This window comes from Taeniopygia guttata, chromosome 29 (genome assembly GCF_048771995.1).
Source record: "Taeniopygia guttata chromosome 29, bTaeGut7.mat, whole genome shotgun sequence".
NCBI classification, from domain to species: Eukaryota; Metazoa; Chordata; class Aves; order Passeriformes; family Estrildidae; genus Taeniopygia; species Taeniopygia guttata.
This window is the reverse complement of record NC_133054.1, coordinates 4581160-4602421: the sequence shown is the minus strand read 5'-3', so window position 1 is coordinate 4602421 and position 21262 is coordinate 4581160. Positions and strand designations below refer to the sequence as shown.

The 21262-nt window shown below is 62.2% G+C and overlaps 1 protein-coding gene across 1 annotated transcript; it reads right to left on the bottom strand.

The window, feature by feature from the left end:
- Positions 1-9780: 9780 nt before the first annotated feature.
- Positions 9781-21243, bottom strand: ENDOU (endonuclease, poly(U) specific). Its single transcript, XM_072919584.1, has 9 exons — positions 20018-21243; positions 14459-14593; positions 14281-14316; positions 13143-13314; positions 12858-13057; positions 11737-11850; positions 11542-11648; positions 10628-10770; positions 9781-10120 (listed from the first exon to the last, which is right to left on the bottom strand). The coding sequence occupies exons 1-9, from the start codon at positions 20073-20075 to the stop codon at positions 10006-10008; spliced, it is 1080 nt and encodes a 359-aa protein (XP_072775685.1). The 5' UTR covers positions 20076-21243; the 3' UTR covers positions 9781-10005.
- Positions 21244-21262: the final 19 nt, after the last annotated feature.

Here is a 21262-nt window from a genome sequence, read left to right as displayed (position 1 = left end):
GATCCCCTCTCCCTTCTTGGTTCACATCTTCCCCTCCCCTGCTCCGAGTCCTGAGTGCCAACAAAAACCTTAATTCCCTGCTTTATTTATTAATTAACCACTGTGTGTGAGGAGTCCTAATTTATTTCCTCCCGTTTTCCATGGAAATCTGGGATGTGCCCAAGGTTTTTCCCCCTCCGCCTTCCAGGCTCGTAGTGGGAATTCTGTGCTTGGAGACCTCGTGGTTTTTGCCGTGCTGGCGCTCCAGGGTTATTTATTAGCCATTATTTATTTAATTTATTTCCCTCACCACCTGTTTTTTTTTTTTGTTTTTTTTTTTGTTTTTTTCTGGTGATAAACCCCAATATTTCCATATTTAACTCCGTATTTAACGGCCCTTCCAAGGATTTGGGATCCTGCCAACAGCTCCCAACTCCTCTGAGCATTTTGAGACGAGCAATAACTTTTAAATGCTATGCAATGATTTTATTTTGTTTTGCAAAGAAAATCCAGGCAACTATTTTTGATGCCCCACTGGCCTCGCGAGCCCGGCTGGCCAAATCTCCCTGGTTTTGTATAAAGTTGGGAATTTGGAGATGATTTGAGGTCCCTGCCCAGCCCCCGGGTCCTGGGGCTTCTTCCCTTTTGTACTGAAAATGTTTTATCCTTTTGTAAAGAGAGCAGATTTGGGGTTTTTAGCTCAAATAAAGTCGTGGTCTTGTTTCAAGCTTCGCCTTGGGGCTGTTTCTCTTTTTTGGGGGGCTGGGATGAGGGTGGGGGGCTGCCAGAGGATCTGAGCCCCCTGTGCTGGGGTCCAGCTGGGATCCCGGACCTTGGAGTGGGGCTCGGTGGGACTGGGGGGATTTGGGGTCCCAGGAACAGGGTAGAGAAGGGTACTGGGGGGATTTGGGATGGCAGGACAGGGGCAGAGCAGAGCCCTGAGGGTACAGGGGGATTTGGTGTGCCAGGAATGGGGCAGAGAAGGGTACTGGGGGGATTTGGGGTCCCAGGAACGGGGTGGAGAAGGGTACTGGGGGGATTTGGGGTGGCAGGAATGGGGCAGAACAGAACCCTGGGGGTACTGGGGGGGATTTGGGGTCCCAGGAACGGGGCAGAGAAGGGTACCGGGGGGATTTGGGGTCCCATGACAGGGGCAGAGCAGAGCCCCGGGGCTACCGGGGGGATTTGGGGTCCCAGGACTGGGGCAGAGAAGGGTACTGGGGGGATTTGGGGTGGCAGGAATGGGGCAGAGCAGAGCCCTGAGGGTCCCAGGACCGATTTGGGCCCCCAGAAACTGGGGTGCAGGACAGCCCTGGGGGTACGGAGGGGATGTGGGGAGCTGAGATTTGTCCCAGCCGCCCCACGGAGGGGACGCGGCCGCCCTGACTTCACCCCAGCTCCTCCCCCGCAGCACCCCCGGCTCCCTCCGTCCCTCCCCAGCTGTGCCCCGACCCCTCGGCAGCGTCTGGCGGCCTGGGGGGCGCGTCCCCCCCGCCTCCCCCGGCGCGGGGACCCCGCTCCGCGTGTCCCCCCGCTGCCGCTGTCCCCCGGCCCCGCGCCGGCTGTGCCGGAGCCCGGGGGAGCCGCCGCCGTTCGGCCCCGCAAGCTGCGCCCGGCTCTGCCGCGGGCGGGGGGCTCTCCGGGGGCTCTCGGGGGGCCCCCGCAGCTGCAGCCGGGCCGGGGGGGCCCTGCGGGACCGCTCCGAGCGAGAAGCGGGCCGGGAACGGGCGGGGGGCGGGGGGGACCTCGTGTGTCCCCAGAAAAGGGATTTAGGGACAGGGATGCGCCGGGAGGGGATGGAGCTGCCTGGGAGGGACCCACCTGGACGGGATTTACCTGGGAGGGGGCTCAGCCTGCCCCGCTCCGGGGGAGGGGAGGGGGGAGCACGCGACATCAACGTGTCACCCGGCCGCGAGTGCGCGGGGGGACACAAATAGAGGGGGGGGACACAAATAGAGGGGGGCGATACAAATAGAGGGGTGCGACACAAATAGAGGGGGGCGACACAAATAGAGGGGTGAGACACAAACCCCGGGCTGGGACAGAAACCCTAGAGTGGGACAGAAACAGGGGCTGTGACAGAAACGGGGCTGTGCCACAAACCCCGGGCTGTGCCACCCCCATGAGCCCCACACGCCCCCATAGCTCCGTGCCAGCCCCCCCACGCCCCTCGCGCCCCCCCAGTGCCATCAGGCGCCCCCAGCGATGCCCTGGCTGGGGACAGCGGCCGGGCCGAGGGTCCAGCTGTGCCCCGGCCCCCCCGAACCCCCTGCGCTGGCCGGGGGCCAAGGCCCGCTCGGTGCCAGCTCCCCCGGGCACGAGTGCGCCCTTGCAGCGGCCCGGCCCGTGCCAGCAGGGCAGGAGCCGTGCCAGGCCCGCGCTGCGAGGGCACAGCTGGCCCCCGGCTCGCGTGGGGAGGGGGCGCGGAGCACCCGGGGGTGGGGGCGGCTCCCGTGTCCCCGCAGGACGGCAGGAGGGGGGGTGGCACTGCTGAGGATGGGTGTGCTCGCCGTGCCCAGCCCAGGGCTGTGGGGAGGGTCCCTCGTCCCCTCTGGGGGTCTCTGGACACCCCAGAGCCCCCCCAGGGGTCCCACGGGTGGGGGGACATGGGGCAGGTGGGGTCGGGGGGCAGCTTCCCCTCCCATCCCCCCTGGGGAATTCTTGGGGGACGTTGGGGGGTCCAGCCCGGCCAAAGCCAAAGGAGGGGACAGTGACCCACGGAAGGGAACACTGACCCACGGAGGGGACACTGACCCATGGAGGGGACACTGACCCACAGAGGGGACACTGACCCACGGAGGGGACTCCCTGACCCACGGAGGGACTCCCTGACCCATGGAGGGGACACTGACCCACGGAGGGGACACTGACCCATGGAGGGGACACTGACCCACGGAGGGGACACTGACCCATGGAGGGGACACTGACCCACAGAGGGACACCCTGACCCACGGAGGGGACACCCTGACCCATGGAGGGGACACTGACCCATGGAGGGACACCCTGACCCACAGAGGGACACCCTGACCCACGGAGGGGACACCCTGACCCATGGAGGGGACACTGACCCACGGAGGGGACACTGACCCATGGAGGGGACACTGACCCACGGAGGGGACACTGACCCACGGAGGGGACACTGACCCACGGAGGGACACCCTGACCCACGGAGGGGACACCCTGACCCATGGAGGGGACACTGACCCACGGAGGGGACTCCCTGACCCACGGAGGGGACACTGACCCACGGAGGGGACTCCCTGACCCACGGAGGGGACTCCCTGTCTCACCCCCAGCCCCGGGGGTCAGGGTTTGGGGTGCCCTGGTTTCCCTGGCAGGGTGGGGCTGCCCAGGGCTGGGTAATTGCTAAGCCCCCCCAAAGCCCGGCTTTCGGGGCTGTAATTCTGATATTTGTCTGTAATCTGATAACAGCGCCGGCCATCAGCTCCTAATGTGCCCGGCTCGGGAACCCACGCGGATTTTCCCACTAAGCCGGGATATCGGGCTGGGGGGTCTCGACTTAATCGTCTTTTCCCTCGTGGGGACGGCGGATTTTGGCAAACGAACTTTCCCTGCTGAGTGGAGGGGGGAGAGGAGCCGCTGTGGTCCCGGGAGGATGGAGGTGGTGGTGGCAGGGGTTAAATGGGGCCGTGCAAGGCCACAACCCCCGAGCCCCGGTGCAGAACCCCCGTCCCTGTCCCTGCCACCCTGGCGGGGCTCGGGAGCGGGTTCTGCTCCCCCCAGCTCCAGGGGTTGGTCCTGCATGAGGCTGTGAGGGTGGGGGGCTCCTGCGTGGGGTGACCCATTCCTGCGGCGTCATCAGTCTGTCTGTCTGTCCATCCATGGATTCTATCCATCCATGGGTTCTATCCATCAGTCTGTCTGTCCTTCCATCCATGGATTCTATCCATCCATGGGTTCTATCCATCCATGGATTCTATCCGTCAGTCTGTCTGTCTGTCCATCCATGGGTTCTATCCATCAGTCTGTCTGTCTGTCCATCCATGGATTCTATCCATCCATGGGTTCTATCCATCCATGGATTCTATCCGTCAGTCTGTCTGTCCGTCCATCCATGGGTTCTATCCATCAGTCTGTCTGTCCATCCATGGATTCTATCCATCCATGGGTTCTATCCATCAGTCTGTCTGTCCATCCATGGATTCTATCCATCCATGGGTTCTATCCATCAGTCTGTCTGTCCGTCCATCCATGGGTTCTATCCATCAGTCTGTCTGTCTATCTATCCATGGATTCTATCCATCCATGGGTTCTATCCATCAGTCTGTCTGTCCTTCCATCCATGGAGTCTGTCCATCCATGGATTCTATCCATCTGTCTGTCCGTCCATCCATGGATTCTATCCATCCATGGATTCTATCCATCAGTCTGTCCGTCCATCCATGGGTTCTATCCATCAGTCTGTCTGTCTGTCCATCCATGGATCCTTCCATCCATCCATCCATCACTGTGTCCATCCATGATCCATCCATCCATCCCTGTGTCCATCCGGGGATCCCATCCAGCCCCTTCCCGGCAGCTGCCAAGACAAACTCTCAGGAACCCTCAGCTTCGGTTATTTTTTTCTGCTCTAATACAAGTTCAGGACGCTCCCGGCTTAATCCGCGCCAGATAAACCAACAGCGCGGAGATTTGGAGTTATTGACGAAGTCTCTGCTCGGGCGAGATTAGAGCTCGGCTTAGCGATGTTGCACGAGGGTTTGGGGACGGTTTAATCAGAATTTGTACAGCAATAATCCCATCTTTAAACTCGTCCCCGGGCCAATCCCTCCCAAGTTGCAATCGGGGGGAGATGAGGAGGTCTCGGGGGTGTTTCCAGCCCAAATGAGTCGGGGGGAGTTCACATGGCAGAGAGGAGATTTAGGGGAGTGTTGGGGGGAAATTCCTCCCCGTGAGGGTGGGGAGGGCCTGGCACAGGGTGCCCAGAGGAGCTGGGGATCGCTGGAAGTGTCTGAAGGGGGTTTGGAGCAGGCAGGGACAAGGGGGGGTGACCCTGTGGCCCTGCCGGGGTGGCACTGCCTGGGCTCTGAGTCCCTCCCAACCCAGCCCACTCCCGGATTCGAGCATCCCCGCCTTCGATTCTCGCACAGAATCCCCCCACAAAACCCCATAAATCAAAACCGAGCCGTGAACTCAAACCAGCACCGAGCCGCGGCTCCGCCGTTCTCCCCCCGCCACCACAAACCCTCCACGAGCTCCTCTGCCGTGCCTCAGTTTCCCCCCGGGGAATCACCCAAACGTCGCCCGGCGGGGCCGCGGCGGCTTTTGTGGCTCCGCGGCGCTTTCAGGGAGCACAAAGGGGCCCCGGCGGCACAGATGGAGCCTTTCAGAGGGGAGCCGGGCTCCTTTCGCCGTCTGCCGCCGGGCGCTGCCTCCCGCCGCAGTGCCCCTTAATTGAATCCACACTTTCATAGCTCATTACCCCCCTGATGGATTGGATTAGCGGGGGCTGCGCCCGCCGGCCCCGCCGGGGAACAGTTGGCAGCTCCGCGCTGCTCCGCGTCCCCGCGGGCGGCGACACGAGGGGTGCCGGGGGGCCCCGGGGGTCCTGGCCACGGGCGGCAGCGCGGGGGCAACGGGCGAGACCCCGTTTGGGTCCCCAGCGGGCCGGGCCAGCGGTGCCGGCATCACCTGGGCATCTGCAGCACTCCCTGGGCATCCCCGAGACCCCCTGGGCATCCCCAAAATCCTCTCAGCAGCCCCAAAACCCCCTGGGCATCCCCGGCACCTCCTGGGCATCCTTGGAACCTCCTCGGCATCCCCGAGACCCCCTGGGCATCCCCGGCACCCCCTGGGCATCTGCAGCACCCCTTCGCCATCCCTGAGACCCCCTGGGCATCCCTGGAAGCCCCTCGGCATCCCCAAGACCCCCTGGACACCCCTGGCACCCCCTGGGCAACTGCAGCACCCCCTGGGCATCCCCGGCACCTCCTGGACATCCCCGAGACCCCTGGGCATTCCTGGAACTCCCTGGGCATCCCTGGAACCCCCTCGGTATCCCCGAGACCCCCTGGGCATCCCTGGCACCCCCTGGACATCCCCGAGACCCCCTGGGCATTCCCGAAATCCTCTCAGCAGCCCCAAAACCCCCTGGGTATCTCCAAAACCCCCTGGGCATTCCTGGCACCCCCGGGCATCTGCAGCACCCCCTCGGCACCCCCGGCACCCCGTCACCTGGGGGACCCCTCAGAGGATGTGCTGTGGGGTGTCAGAGCCCTCGAGGGGCAAATCCGGGCTGCTGGATCCTCCGGAGGACGAAATTTGGGGTGTTGCGCCTCCTGAGGACAAAGTTTGGGGTGCTGGATCCTCCGGAGGACGAAATTTGGGGTGTTGGGCCTCCCGAGGACAAAGTTTGGGGTGCTGGATCCTCCGGAGGACAAAATTTGAGCGTGTTGAGGTGCCCAGGGACAAGGTTTGGGGTGCTGGAAGCCCCCAGGGTTTGGTTTGGTGATTGTTCCATCCTCGGAACAACCCCTGGAAAGGGAGGGATGGGGGGGGGGGGATCAGCGCCCTCCCCCCGCCCCTCGGGGGGTCGCAGCAGCGCAAGGAGGGGGTGGGGGGTGGGCTCTGCCTCCCCCCACCCCAAAACGCGGGCAGGAGCCGCCCCCTCCCCATCCCCGTGTCCATATGGGCCCAACGGCCGCTGCCTCAGTGACCCCTGCCCCGGGCGGGACCCCCGGCCCAGCTGCCAGCGGGGCTGGGGGGTCCCGGGGGGCTCAGCTCTGCTCCCCCCACCCCTCCCGTGCCCGGGATAAATCCCTGGATTTACCATCCCAAAAATCCTTCCAGGGCCCGACCCCCTCCCCGCTGCGCCCCCGGGGCTGGGGGATGCTCCGGGGGTCCCTCCCCGGCTCACGGACACCAGGGATGGGATTTTGGGGTCGTTTTTCCCTTCCTTTGGTGCTCGGGGCTGAGACTCTTGGGGTGTTCCCAAACGCAGGAATCCCCACGGGGATTTTTGGGATTGGCTCAGCGGGTTTTTTGGATCAGCTCAGTGATTTTTTGGGATCAGCTCAGTGATTTTTTTGGGATCAGCTCAGTGATTTTTTTGGGATCGGCCCAGTGGTTTTTTAGGATTGGCTCAGCGGTTTTTCTGGATCAGCTCAGTGATTTTTTTGGGATCGGCCCAGTGTTTTTTTGGGATTGGCTCAGCGGTTTTTTGGGGGATCAGCTCAGTGATTTTTTTGGGATCGGCCCAGTGGTTTTTGGGATCAGCCCAGTGAATTTTTTGGGGTCGGCCCAGCGGTGCCTGTCCGGGACTGGCTCCAGCTGCAGATCCCGTCCGGACCGCCGTGGATGAGCAGCTCCAGGGCCCTAAAGGGTTTAACAAATGCCCCTCCTCATCCTCATCCTCATCCTCATCCTCATCCTCATCCTCATCCTCATCCTCATGCTCTCAGGCTGCGCTGGAGCTGCCGGAGCAGATGTGGCCGGAGCCCATCGGGGCAGTTAGGGCCGGATCGGTTACGGGGGGATTAGGGAGGCTCCGCTCCCCGGGGCCGCTCGGATTAGGGTCTAAAGCCGCCCTAAAGCCGCCCTGGCGGGGCTCAGCTGCAGCCAGACCCCTCCTCATCCTCACCGGGTGCGGGGGGGGGCTGAATCCCGCAGGGATCCCTCGGGGAGCCGGGCCGAGGTGGTCCCGGGGACGGGAGGGGACAGACCCCGAATATTCCGCACCCATCCTAAAATCCATCGGGGGTCTCTCCTGTTTTCTGGGGTCTCTCCTGTTTCTCGGGGGTCTCTCCTGTTTCTCGGGGGTCTCTCCTGTTTTCTGGGGTCTCTCCTGTTTCTCGGGGGTCTCTCCTGTTTTTCTGGGGTCTCTCCTGTTTTTTGGGGTCTCTCAGTGATCTCCCAGAGAGGGAAAAGAAGATCCCCGGATTCCGTGGCAGAGCGTGGAAAACACGGGGGAAACCGGGGAGAAAACCCAGGAAAACAAGGGGGGAAAAAGCCCAAGAAAACACGGAGGGGGAAAAAGGGAAAAAACCACAAGAAAACACGGAGGGAAACGGGGAAAAACCCCCCCCAAAAAACCCCAAAACAAACACGGGGAAAACAGGGGAAAAAGCCAAGAAAGCATGGGAGAAACGGGGAAAATGGGGAAAAAACCCAAGAAAACACGGGGGAAAACGGGAAAAAAAAAACCTCAAGAAAACACGGGGAAAACGGGGAAAAAACCAAGAAAACACGGAGGGAAAATGGGAAAAACGGAGGAAAAAAACCAACAAAACACGGGGAAAACGGGGAAAAACCCCAAAAAAAATGGAGGGAAACGGGGAAAACGGGGAGAAAGCACCCGGGGTGCGTTTTGAGGGGAGCCGGAGATATGTTTTAAATTTTTAATATAGATATGTATATTTTATATATATATATTTAAAACATATCTAGTTTTTAATTAAATTAAAATAAATTTTTAAAAATGAAATTTTAGTTACTTTATCTAAAGTATCTTAGATTTAAGTACATTTTTATATAAAAAATATTTAAATATAAGATACTTTAATATAAATACTTTAATATACATATATGTTTTAATATACTTTAATATGTATATATATGTTTTAATATACTTCATATATATATTAAAAAGTATATTTATATATACAAAGTGCATATACATTAAGTATATATATAAAAAGTATATATGTAAGTATTATATATATAAAGATACTTTAAATATATATATATATGCTTTAATATACTTATATATGTATATATATTTTTAAATATACTTCCCCAGGACCCCTGAGCTCCTTCCCAGCACCCAGTGCCCACCCCCGGGGCACCCCCGAGCTCCTTCCCAGTGCCCACCCCCGGGGCACCCCAGGACCACCTGAGCTCCTTCCCAGCACCCAGTGCCCACCCCCGGGGCACCCCCAGCACCCCTGAGCTCCTTCCCAGTGCCCACCCACCCCCGGGGCACCCCCTGAGCTCCTGCCCAGTGCCCAGTGCCCACCCCGGGGCACCCCCAGGACCCACTGAACATCTTCCCAGTGCCCACCCATCCCCGGGACACCCCAGCACCCCCTGAGCTCCTTCCCAGTGCCCAGTGCCCAGTGCCCAGCGACCCGTGCCCACCCCCGCGATCCCCCCAAACCCCCTCTCCCCGAATTCCCGGCGCATTTCTGTAGCTCCAGCTCCGGCCTGCCCCCTCCCCGCGGCGGGTTTGGGGGTCACCGTGACCCCGGCAGATGGCGCGGGGGCCCCGCAGCGGCCCCGGAGCCGCCGCAGCCCCGGGACCATCTGCCAGCGGCTCCCGGCCCCGCCGCCCCGGGACCCCCCGAGCCCCGGGAGCCCCCCGGGCCGCAGGAGGAGGGGACGGGGCAGCGGGGGGGGCTGGAGGCTGTCGCCCCCCTCCCGGGACCCCCAAATCCGGGGCTGTGCGGGAGCGGGGGCTGAGCCGGGCTCGGGGCGGGCGGGGGTCGCGTCCCGGGAGTGGGTGCCATCCTCACGGCCCGGCCCGGGGAGCGGGCTGGGGGTCCCGGGGGTCCCGCTGCCCCCCGGGCTCTGCGCTGTGCCCCTGAGGGCGGTGCCGGAGCAGCTGGAGCCCCGAGCAGCCCCAGCTCGGGGGGTTTGGGGGTCCCTGGGGGTCGCGGCCCTGGGGGAGAGCTCAGCTGCGAGAGGTGGGGGAGGCACCGAATTCCCGGGGAGGGGCTCCAGGGGATGGAGCCCCCGGGACCGGCAGTGTCCGGGGGGGACAAGGCCTCGGGGGTGGCTCAGAGAGGGGGTGGGGGGACAAATGGAGGGAGAAATGGGGTGCGGGGTGGATAAAGGGGCGGCTGCTGCACCCAGAGCCCAGCGCCCCTCCAGCCAGGGCAGCGTTTATTCCGCTCAGCATCGTCCTGTCCGTGCCCAATCCTTCCCTTCCCGCCGCTCTTCTGCCCAGCCCGGGCCCGCCACACGCGGCGGGGTCTGGGGGTGTCCCCTGCTCCTCCCGAGCCCCTCCGGACCCCCGGGCCCTGAGCAGCGCGGGGGCGGCCCCGGAGCTGCCCCACCGCCGAGCCCCCCTCAGGCTGACATCACGTAGGCGGTGGCGATGAACCTCCTGCCGCTGCCGTAGGTGGACTTGGTCCAGGGGTAGGTCTGGATGCTGAGGCGGTGCCCGCCCAGGCTCAGGTGGCATCTGTGGGGACACCGCCTGTCACCGCCCTGCTCCGTGCCTGTGACCCCTCTTGGTGTCCCCACAGCCACAGGGCCCAACCCTGAGCCCCTCATCCCATAATCCCATCTCCGGGATGCTCTTGGCGTCCCCAGGCAATGCTGTCCCATCCCATCCCCATTTCCATCCCATCCCATCCCATCCCATCCCATCCCATCCCATCCCATCCCATCCCATCCCATCCCATCCCATCCCATCCCATCCCATCCCATCCCATCCCATCCCATCCCATCCCATCCCATCCCATCCCATCCCATCCCATCCCATCCCATCCCACCCCAAATTCAGGGCCGGCCTCAGCTCTGATGGGGCTCAGGGAGGCCCCACTGGCTCCGGGGCCAGACTTGGGATGGACAGAGGGACTCGGGATGGGCAGAAGGACACAGGATGGACGGACACAGGATGGACAGACGGACATGGGGTGGACAGACGGACACGGGGTGGACAGACGGACACGGGGTCAGCACTCACGCCCGGCCGGGCCGCGCGAGGAAGCAGAGGGAGTAGAGGCCGAACTCGAACTCGGGGCTGCAGCCAATGAAAACCGAGCCCACCTCCTTGTAGAAGCCGTCCCAGCTGAACTGGAGCCCCAACACATCAGGGTACGAGTCCCACTGGGGCCGGAGCGGGGTTTGGGTTCAGCAGGGTGGGGATCCATGTCCAGCCCGGCCAGGAACCCCCACAGCCCCTCCAGGGAGGGAATCCACACCCAACCCAGCCAGGAACCCTCAGAGCCCCTCCAGGGAGGGAATCCACACCCAGCCCAGCCAGGAACCCTCACTCCAGGGAGGGAATCCATGCCCAGCCCGGCCAGGAACCCTCACAGCCCCTCCAGGGAGGGAATCCACACCCAACCCAGCCAGGAACCCTCAGAGCCCCTCCAGGGAGGGAATCCACACCCAACCCAGCCAGGAACCCTCACAGCCCCTCCAGGGAAGGAATCCATGCCCAGCCCGGCCAGGAACCCTCACAGCCCCTCCAGGGAGGGAATCCACACCCAACCCAGCCAGGAACCCTCAGAGCCCCTCCAGGGAGGGAATCCACACCCAGCCCAGCCAGGAACCCTCACTCCAGGGAGGGAATCCATGCCCAGCCCGGCCAGGAACCCTCACAGCCCCTCCAGGGAAGGAATCCATGCCCAGCCCGGCCAGGAACCCTCACAGCCCCTCCAGGGAGGATCCAGAGCATCTCCTGGCTGGGCTGAGGGGTCCCAGCAGAGCCCCCCAGCCTCAAATCTCTGGCTCATGGCTTGGGGGAGGGATTGCCCCTGGCACTGTGGGTTCTGGCCCTCCCCACCCCGCAGCAGGGATGGGGCAGGGGCAGCACCCCTGGTGCTGTGGGTTCATCCCCGTGGGGTGCAATTCGGGCCCCCCGGGAGCTCTCACCGGCCCGTTGAAGTTGTGGCTGAAGTAGTTGACGACCCCCTGCTTTTCCAGGAGGTAGAAGCGGATCCAGTTGTGAAATCCCGACACTTTCCCCTTTTTCACCTCCCCTAAAACAAGAACAGCAGAGCAGAAGTCGGGATGAGCCCCCGGCCTGGCGCTGCCCCGGCCCGGCCCCGGTCCCGGCAGGGGCTGTACCTGAGAAAACGTGCTCGAAGCCGCTGGAATCGCGCTCGCTGTCCCCTCGGGAGTACAGCCCGAACCACATCTGCTCCAGGTCCTGCAGGAACTCCTGCTCCGAGCTGTAGCGGTCTGCAGGGAAAGGGGGAGCTCAGTGAGGCGGAGCTGGGGCTCTGCTGGAGCTCTGGAGGCCGGGAAATTTGGATTTTCTGTGCTGACAGACTCTGACCCCAGGAGAACGCTGCATTTGAACTCAGGTCATGCAGAAGGCTTCCAAAATTGATCGGCAGTGCTGGGATTGTGGGTGTGTGGTTTGATTAGAAGTGTGTGATGTCAGACTTTAGGGTCTTAGAATATAGGAAAAGGAGGCTTGTCCTTCTTCTTCCCTTTTTTCTTCATGGGTTTTGGGTGGTGTTTTGTAATTGGACAGAAAAATCCACACTGAGGACTGAGGGATTAGTTATTGGGTTAAAAGTGGAATAATTTAGGTGTCATTCCTTAATTGGATAGTTTAGCCTTAAAGCACCTTGTAGCAGGAGGTAGTGAACCATTTTGTGCCTGGTTAATGAGGGGCTGCAGAACTCACTGCTGTGAGACTGTAACATGGAAAAGAAACTAGAAACACCTGAGTGTGAATGTGAAATATCATGGTAAGAAATAATAAACGCCTGAGTCTGAATGTGAAATGTCATCTCCAGTGCCTGAAATCCTGACCTCGAAAAAGGAAGCTGAGAACCAGCGGGGTTCCCCCATCCCTTCCCTCGGGAATTCCCTCGGGAATTCTCCCAGGAACTTTTACAGCGACTTCTGCCAGCCAGAGAGAAGTTTGAGAAGAGGATCCACCTTTACCCCTGAGAGAATTTCCTACCGAGGTCGTTGACACAGAAACCAAGAAAGAAAAGGAGAAATCAGAGAAACCTGACCAGAAAAGGAGAAATCACAGAAACCTGCAACTGCCTGTTCCAATGAGCACTTTGCTTATCTCTCCTGACCAAAGTGTAAATTTAGGAGACTTCTAAGAATGTATAAAAAGCACGAATGCTGTAATAAAAACAGCTTTAAGCCTTCTGAAAATGGAGCACGCAGCTTTGGATCGTGTCCCTTTGGGATTCCCCAGCCCTGCCCTGCCCCACACTCACTTTTTCCCTGCAGGAACACAAAGAGTTTCTTCATGAGCTCCGTTTTCATCACCTCCTCGAGGAAACGCTCCTGCTCCCGCAGCTCCTCGGCCGTCACCTCCTCCTCCCTGCCCGTGGCCCTCTGGTAATTATCCAGCAGCTTAATGAAGCTGGCGTAGGTGGGCTTGGAGAAGAGCTCCTCGTTCACGTATTTGTAGAGCCTGGGGGAGAATTCCTGGAATTGCAGCTCCCTCCCCGCAGCCAGCCCGGCCCGGGGGTGGCTGTCCCTGCCCCGGTGCCACTCACGGCTGCGGGGACCGGTCCTGTTTGTCCCCGGTCTCCTCGGGGCCCGCCCGGTGCTGGGGGTTGATGGCGATGTCGCTGGGTCGGGCTTTGTTGTGATCCAGCCCATAAAGCTGCTCCGAGAGCTCCAGCAGCTCCTGCTCCGTGATGGAATCGCGGCTGCTGGAGAATCCGTCTGTGGGGACAGGCAGGGGCTGGGGACAGCGCTGGGACCCATGGAAAGGGAGTGGGATCCAGAGGATCCATGGAAAAGGGAGTGGGATCCAGCTGGACCCATGGAAAAGTGAGCGGGATCCAGCAGGATCCATGGAAAGTGGGCGGGATCCAGAGGACCCATGGAAAAGGGAGCGGGATCCAGCAGGATCCATGGAAAAGTGAGCGAGATCCAGAGGATCCATGGAAAAGGGAGTGGGATCCAGCTGGACCCATGGAAAAGTGAGCGGGATCCAGCTGGGTCCATGGAAAGGGAGTGGGATCCAGCTGGATCCATGGAAAGGCGAGGATATCCCGGTGGGGACAGGCAGGGGTTGGGGGGGACACCCCGAGGCACAGGGGGACACCCTGAGGAATAGAAGGGGACACCCCGAGGAACGGGGGGACACCCTGAGGAACGGGGGGACACCCCGAGGAACAGGGGGACACCTTGAGGAATAGAAGGGGACACCCCGAGGAGTGGGGGACACCCCGAGGAACATGGGGACACCCTGAGGAATAGAAGGGGACACCCCGAGGAATGGGGGGACACCCCGAGGAATGGGGGGACACCCCGAGGAACAGGGGGACACCCTGAGGAATAGAAGGGGACACCCCGAGGAATGGGGGGACACCCCGAGGAATGGGGGGACACCCCGAGGAACAGGGGGACACCTTGAGGAATAGAAGGGGACACCCCGAGGAATGGGGGGACACCCCGAGGAATGGGGGGACATCCCGAGGAGTGGGGGGACACCCCGAGGAATGGGGTCACCCTCAGGGTGTCACCCTGAGGAATGAGAGGACACCCCGAGGAATGAGAGGACACCCTGAGGAATGGGGGGACACCTTGAGGAATAGAAGGGGACACCCTGAGGAATGGGGGACACCCCGAGGAATGGGGGGACACCCCGAGGTAGCCGGGGCCGTTCTGCCCCTCCCGACTCACCGCGGGTTCGGGCTCCATCCTCGGCGCCTTCCGCACCTGCGGAGCAGAGAGGAGCAGGAGCTCAGGGGGATGGGGACACTTTGGGGACACCCTGGGGACCTGCAGAGGCTCGGGACCGAGCCCTGGCCCCCTCAGCGGGGTGTGGGGACACCCCAAATCCCCGTGGCCGGGCGCTCACCGGGCCCGCAGTGCCTGTCGTGGTCCTCGCAGCAGTTGTCGTGTGTCACACACTCGGGGTGACAGTGGCACTCGTCCTCCTCGCTGAAGGGCTCCCCGCAGCGACCCTCGCACGAGTCGGGGGCTGTGTACAGATCTTTGGGGACACAAAGAGGGGGTGACCCTCAGGAGGGGCTGAGTGTGGCCACCCCGCCCCGGAGCACCCCCAGCCCCACCTCTGTCCCCTCCGGGCCAGCCCCCGCCAGCGCGGGAGCCACCCGGGATTTTCGTCACCAGGGTCGCTCCTCTCGGGCCGTGTTTGTCACCGTGGCAGGGTGACACCAGGGAACCACCGCCTAGAACTGCTCCCCGTGATTCACCCCGGGATGAGCCCGGGCCCCGGGACCCCGGGACTGCTCCCCGTGATTCACCCCGGAATGATCCCGGGATGAGCCGGGATGAGCCCGAGGGCCACAGGACTCCCGGAACTGCTCCCCGTGATTCACCCCGGGATCTCGGGATGAGCCCGGGATGATCCCGGGATAAGCCTCGGGCCCCGGGACCCCGGGACTGCTCCCCGTGATTCACCCCGGGATTTTGGGATGATCCCGGGATGAGCCCGCGACGAGCCCCGGGCCCCGGGACCCCGGGACTGCTCCCCGTGATTCATCCCGGAATGATCGCGGGATGAGCCCGGGATGAGCCCGAGGGCCACAGGACTCCCGGAACTGCTCCCCGTGATTCACCCCGGGATCTCGGGATGAGCCCGGGATGATCCCGGGATAAGCCTCGGGCCCCGGGACCCCGGAACTGCTCCCCGTGATTCACCCCGGGATTTTGGGATGATCCCGGGATGATCCCGGGATGAGCCCCGGGCCCCGCCGGAGGAGCTGCCGCATTCCAGGCAGCCTCGTTCGCGTCCTGCCTGGAAAACTGGGAAGACTGGGAAATCTCCTTGCCCGGCTGTTCCTAAGGAACGAGCTGCTGGGCGCCTGCTTTGTGAGCAAAGCAAAGCTAAAAACAGCAGCGGCGAGGCTTTGAAGGGGACAAGGGACACTTGTCACCGAGCAGTGAGGAGCTGGAGGTCACCAAGGGGTTGGGATTGTCCTGGGAAAATCCCAAAATAAAATAATTCAGTAGAAAGCAAACGGTAGTGTTTTTTAAAAACACGCCCTCTGCTTTGTTTCTTCTCCTTATTTTATATTATATTACCAATTATTTTAGAAATAATTGATCTGAATTTCAGCCTTGGGTTACGTGTGAAGGCACACAACAGTCTGGCTTTATCCAGCACCAATTTTGATGGAATTTGGTGTTTTTCACAGAGGCTCCACGTTGATTTCTGTACTTTAAAGGGTTTCTCACACTGTCCTGTGCTGAAACGTGGAATTACAGATCACCAAAATCATTTGGGGTTGGGATTGTCCTGGGACAGCGCCAAGGAAGGAGCTCCTGCTCCTCACCAGCTCCTGACCGGAGGAATGGCACAGAAAGAGCCAAAAAAACACCTCAGAGGGAGGGTGGCACTGTCCCCGTGAGTGGCACTGTCCCGGCCGGGTGGCACTGTCCCGGCCGGGTGGCACTGTGCCCGGCAGGGTGGCACTGTCCCGGCCGGGTGGCACTGTGCCCAGCCGTGCCAGCAGCCCTGTCCCAGCAGGGTGGCACTGTCCCATCAGGGTGGCACTGTCCCGGCAGGGTGGCACTGTGCCCGGCCCGGCAGGGTGGCACTGTCCCAGCAGGGTGGCACTGTGCCCGGCCGTGCCAGCAGCCCCGTCCCATCAGGGTGGCACAGTCCCGGCAGGGTGGCACTGTCCCAGCGTGTTCCCTGTGCCCAGCCGTGCCAGCAGCCCCGGCCCGGCCCGCAAACGCAGCCCCGGAGGATCGGGCGTTGCCCTCCCTGGCAGAGCCGCAATCTCCGGGCGCTGAGGCACCGCGGCTTTGCCCAACTCGGCTGAAAGGTGCCCCCGGGGCAAATCCTGCTGCGGCACGTCCTGTCCGGGCCATGACAGCGCCATCCGGGCCGGGAGGGTGGCATCAAACTCCCGATTCACGCCGATTATCTGTGCCCGGTGATGTCACCCAGGCCCTCCTGGGGGACCCCCTGGCTCCCCTCGGCCCCCCAAATCCCAGCTCCTGGGGGTGTCCTTGGCTTGGTTTTCCCTCTTGGCTTCCCATTCCCTGCAAATCCACTTTAAACAGGAGGATTTTAGCAGCGGGCGGGTCTCGAGGTTCTCCCGAAGCCCCTGAGAAGAGCTGGGGGAACTCCCCGGGCAGGGACATCCCACGGATGGGCCTCTCCCAGTCTGCCCAGTCCAGCCCAGCGCCATTCCCGGGACACATCGCAGAGCGGCGCTGGGATAAATCCCCTGGATCATCCCCGCTCCTTTTCCAGCCGCACTCGCGGGGTTGTGCAAGGCAGGAGCTGCCCACGCTGCCCCGCCACCGCCGAGCCCGTCCCGGTGCCGGGCCCGGGGGTGTCACAGCGGCCCCGGCGTGTCCCGGCAGGGCCCGAGCCTGACTCAGCCTTCGGAGGGGCGGGCTCAGCATCACCCCAAATCCCAAATTCCCAGTGCCACGGGGCTCCTGAGCGGTCTCAGGGCAGGAGAACGGCTCCTCCTCCTCCTCCTCACTCAGACACGACCCTAAATCACTGCGGGGTTCTCAGCTGTCCCTGGTGGGGTGATCAGAGGCTCAGCATCATCCCAAATCCCAAATTCCCAGAGCCACGGGGCTCCTGAGCGGTCTCAGGGCAGGAGAACGGCTCCTCCTCCTCCTCCTCCTCACTCAGACACGACCCTAAACGACCCTAAATCACTGCGGGGTTCTCAGCTGTCCCTGGTGGGGTGATCAGAGGCTCAACATCATCCCAAATCCCAAATTCCCAGAGCCACGGGGTCCTGAGCAGTCTCAGGGCAGGAGAACGGCTCCTCCTCCTCCTCCTCACTCAGACCCCAAATCCCTAAATCGACCCTAAATGGCTGCAGGGTGCTCAGCTGTCCCTGGTGGGGGGACAGGAGGGGCTCTTGGAGCTCTTGGGAGATTTTGGGGCTGCGGGGAGAGCTGGAAGTGCCACAGGGGTGGTGGCCCGGGGCGGAAGGACACGGCACATCCACACTTGGCCACCCCGGGGGTTTTTGGCTGGTCCAGCCAGTGAAGATTTTTTTGGCTGATCCTGCCCCAGGATTTTCTCTGGCTGCACAAGCACAGGAATATTTCTCTTTCTCAGGGACCAGACCTCTCCCTCCGCTCCCAAACTCGGTTTACCTCTGCCAAAGCGGCGTTGTGGCTGCGGGAAGGGGATTGTTCCCTGCCCAGCTCCATCCTCCGGGCAGTGGGGAGGTGCCGGAGCTCTCCCAGTGCTCCCAGTTTGCTTTTGGGCACGGGGATGAGTCAGCTCAGCCAGAGCCGCGTCCCCAAGCCCCTGGCCTGACTCAGGCCCTCGTTCCTCCAGAAAAACGCGGATCCAAACCCAGCCCAGGCTCCGGAAGGGACAATTTGAGGGACAAATTAACCTGGAGCAGAGCTACGGACAGCCTGAGCTCCCCAAGGCCTCAGCTCCTGTCCCAAAGCCACACGTGAGCCCCGGCCGTGGGACAGTCGGGGAAAATCTCCCACTGCCCACGCCAGGAGAAGCGAGGAGGCTCCAGACCCACCAGACAGGTCCAGCAGGTGGCCAGGGCTGACCACGGGGCAGCCGAGCTTCTCAGCACCTTCACCACGGGCATTCCTTCTGGAACAGCTCGGGATTCACACGGGAATTTGGGAGCTCAGGACTCACATGGGAATTTGGGAGCTCAGGACTCACAGAGGAGTTTGGGAATTCAGGACTCACATGGGAATTTGGGAGCTCAGGACTCACAGAGGAGTTTGGGAATTCAGGACTCACATGGGAATTTGGGAGCTCAGGACTCACAGAGGAGTTTGGGAGTTCAGGACTCACACGGGAATTTGGGAGCTCAGGACTCACAGGGGAAATTTGGGAGCTCAGGACTCACAGAGGAGTTTGGGAGTTCAGGACTCACACGGGAATTTGGGAGCTCAGGACTCACATGGGAATTTGGGAGCTCAGGACTCACATGGGAATTTGGGAGCTCAGGACTCACACGGGAATTTGGGAGCTCAGGACTCACATGGGAATTTGGGAGCTCAGGACTCACACAGGGGAATTTGGGAGCTCAGGACTCACACGGGAAATTTGGGAACCCAGGACTCACATGGGAATTTGGGAATCCAGGACTCACACAGGAAATTTGGGAGCTCAGGACTCACAGGGGAAATTTGGGAGCTCAGGACTCACAGGGGAAATTTGGGAGCTCAGGACTCACACGGGAAATTCGGGAGCTCAGGACTCACACGGGAGTTTGGGAAACTCCTGCTCCCAGCCCCACGCTGGGTTTGCAGCTTCTCCTGTGAGCTGGCCTTGCAAAACTCCTCATCTTTCATCCCGAGGGGACTCATCCTCTCCTGGGACATCAGATACGAGCTCCTGGCGGCGTCGGGGCTGACGAAATCCTGTCCTTGGTGCCAGTGGATCACAGTTCATGCTTTGTGCAAGAATTTGGCACTGCCAGCACCTCCTCAGCCCCGTGGCTGCCAAATCCTGGTGGCCCCGAGCTCATCCTTACAGCCGGGGCTGCTCTCCCTCGCCCACCTTGAGCCTCTCGTGGGCACCTCGGGCTCGGGAGGGGCGGCACAGCCCAGTCCGTGCTGCGTTTGCCACCTGAGCTGCCCCAGGGGCCACAGAGGGGAAGGTGGGTACGGGATTGGGGATTGGAGAATCCCCAAAGCTGGCTTTCCGTGGATAAATGGGAAGGAGGAGCCAGAGGAGAGTTCCCTGTGCTTTGCAGGACCTGAGCAGGCTCACACCCACCGGGAACCCACTGCAGGGCCAGGCTGAGGAGCAGGGAATTGGGACAGTCCATCCCCAGCCCGGGCTGGTTTTCCAGCAGGGAATTGGGACAGTCCATCCCCAGCCTGGGCTGGTTTTCCAGGAGGGAACTGGGACAGTCCATCCCCAGCCCGGGCTGGTTTTCCAGCAGGGAACTGGGACAGTCCATCCCCAGCCTGGGCTGATTTTCCATCAGGGAAGTTGGACAATCCATCCCCAGCCCGGGCTGGTTTTCCAGGAGGAAAAATCCCCCACGGAGCCCCCACGCTCCATCCCAGTTGCCCCAGTAGAGCCGAGCTCCGGTGGAGGTGGTGGTCCCAGGAGGTGCCCGCAGCCCCTCAATCCCCGCAGCCCCGCAGCCCCCTCAGCCCCCTCAGCCCCTCAGCCCCCTCAGCCCCTCAATCCCCGCAATCCCCGGCGGTACTCACGGCCGGTCCCTCAGCCCCCGCAGCCCCCGCAGCCCCCGCAGCCCCTCAATCCCCGCAGCCCCCGCAATCCCCGCCGGTACTCACGGCCGGTCCCGCAGCCCCTCAGCCCCTCAATCCCCTCAATCCTCTCAATCCCCACAGCCCCGCAGCCCCCGCAGCCCCCCAGCCCCTCAATCCCCGCAATCCCCGCCGGTACTCACGGCCGGTCCCGCAGCCCCTCAGCCCCTCAGCCCCCGCAATCCCCGCAATCCCCGCCGGTACTCACGGCCGGACACGCAGCCCAGGGCGGTCGCGGCCCCGAGCAGGAGCACCCAGGGCTCCATGGTGCCCGGGAGCGGCGGGGGCGATGCCGGAGCTCCCCGAGCTCTCGGCTATTTGTGGGTGCCGTGGGGGGAGCGAGGGAGGGGCGTGATGGCAGCGAGGGCTCCACGGGCGGGCTGCACCCAAACTTCCCCAAAACTCATTACGAGCGCGGCTAATTACAGGCTGCCCGCAGTGGGAGGAGGGCTGGTAAATCCAGAATCCCGGGCTTGCTCCGCAGCTCCGGGCCTGACCCCGGGGGCTGCGGGGGGAGGGTCCCGGGGGGCTTTGCCCACCCCCCAGAAGCGGCACCGGGGGCACAGGCGGGTCCCTGCCTGGGCACCGCGCTCGGGGAAGCTGCTGTGAACCGGGAGCAGCGTTAATTTGGGGTAATGAGCCCCCCAACTCAGCTGGGAGGTTGTGACCCCCCCCCCACCCCCCCCCAGCACGGATCGGCCTCCTTGGAGCCTCCGGGTGCTCCAGGACAACCCAAAACTCCGCCACCACCCCGGGGGGAGGTTTTGGGGTTACCCCAGCCCGGTCCCACTCCCGGGGTGAGCCCAGAGCTGCTCCAGGGACCCTTCACGGTCCTGGGGGGCTCCGGCCAGGCCTGGGGGGTCCCAGCCCCATCCCTGCCCGGGCTCAGCCCAGGCAGCCCCGATGGGAAATGTTCCTGGAGCCTGCCCGGTGCTGAGCAGGGGCTTTGTCAGGGAAATAATGCAGCACCTGCAAGGTGCACCACCAGGCTCTGCCTCCTCTTCCTCACCCCCGGCAGGTATTCCCACAAAACCTCATCCCAAACCGCAGGGTTTGCTCCAAACCACCCAGGGGTGGCCAATAGCGGCTGGTCCTGCTGGCCCAGGTCCCTCTGGCTTGCCCTGGGGCAATTCCAGGCAGGGGCAGCATTTGGGGGTCCTGGGGCAGCCCCTGGCACATGGCACCGGTGCTTTGGGAGCCCCAGCACAGCGTGTCCCCCACCCAAGGAGAGGCTCACGCCCCGTGCCCCACACCTGGGCAGGTGAGACCCGACCTCCAGCAGCCCCCAAGGAGCCGGGGCGATCCCCGGGATCCCTCCCGGGGCAGGGAGCGGTCCCCGCTGTGCCCAGGCGGTGCCAGCTGGCACGGGAGCGGCGTTTGGTGTAATAAGGGCCGGGTTTGGCTTCTCCCTCAGCCCTCAGTCATTTCCTGACCTGTCCCCTGCTGCTGCCAG

Coding starts and splice junctions, on each gene's coding strand:
- ENDOU (XM_072919584.1), bottom strand. CDS start 20,075: ATGGAGCCCTGGGTGCTCCTGCTCGGGGCCGCGACCGCCCTGGGCTGC. Junction 11,851..12,857: donor TGTGTTCCTGCAGGGAAAAA/GTGAGTGTGGGG, acceptor CTTTCCCTGCAG/ACCGCTACAGCTCGGAGCAG. Junction 10,121..10,627: donor CTCGCGCGGCCCGGCCGGGC/GTGAGTGCTGAC, acceptor GTGTCCCCACAG/ATGCCACCTGAGCCTGGGCG.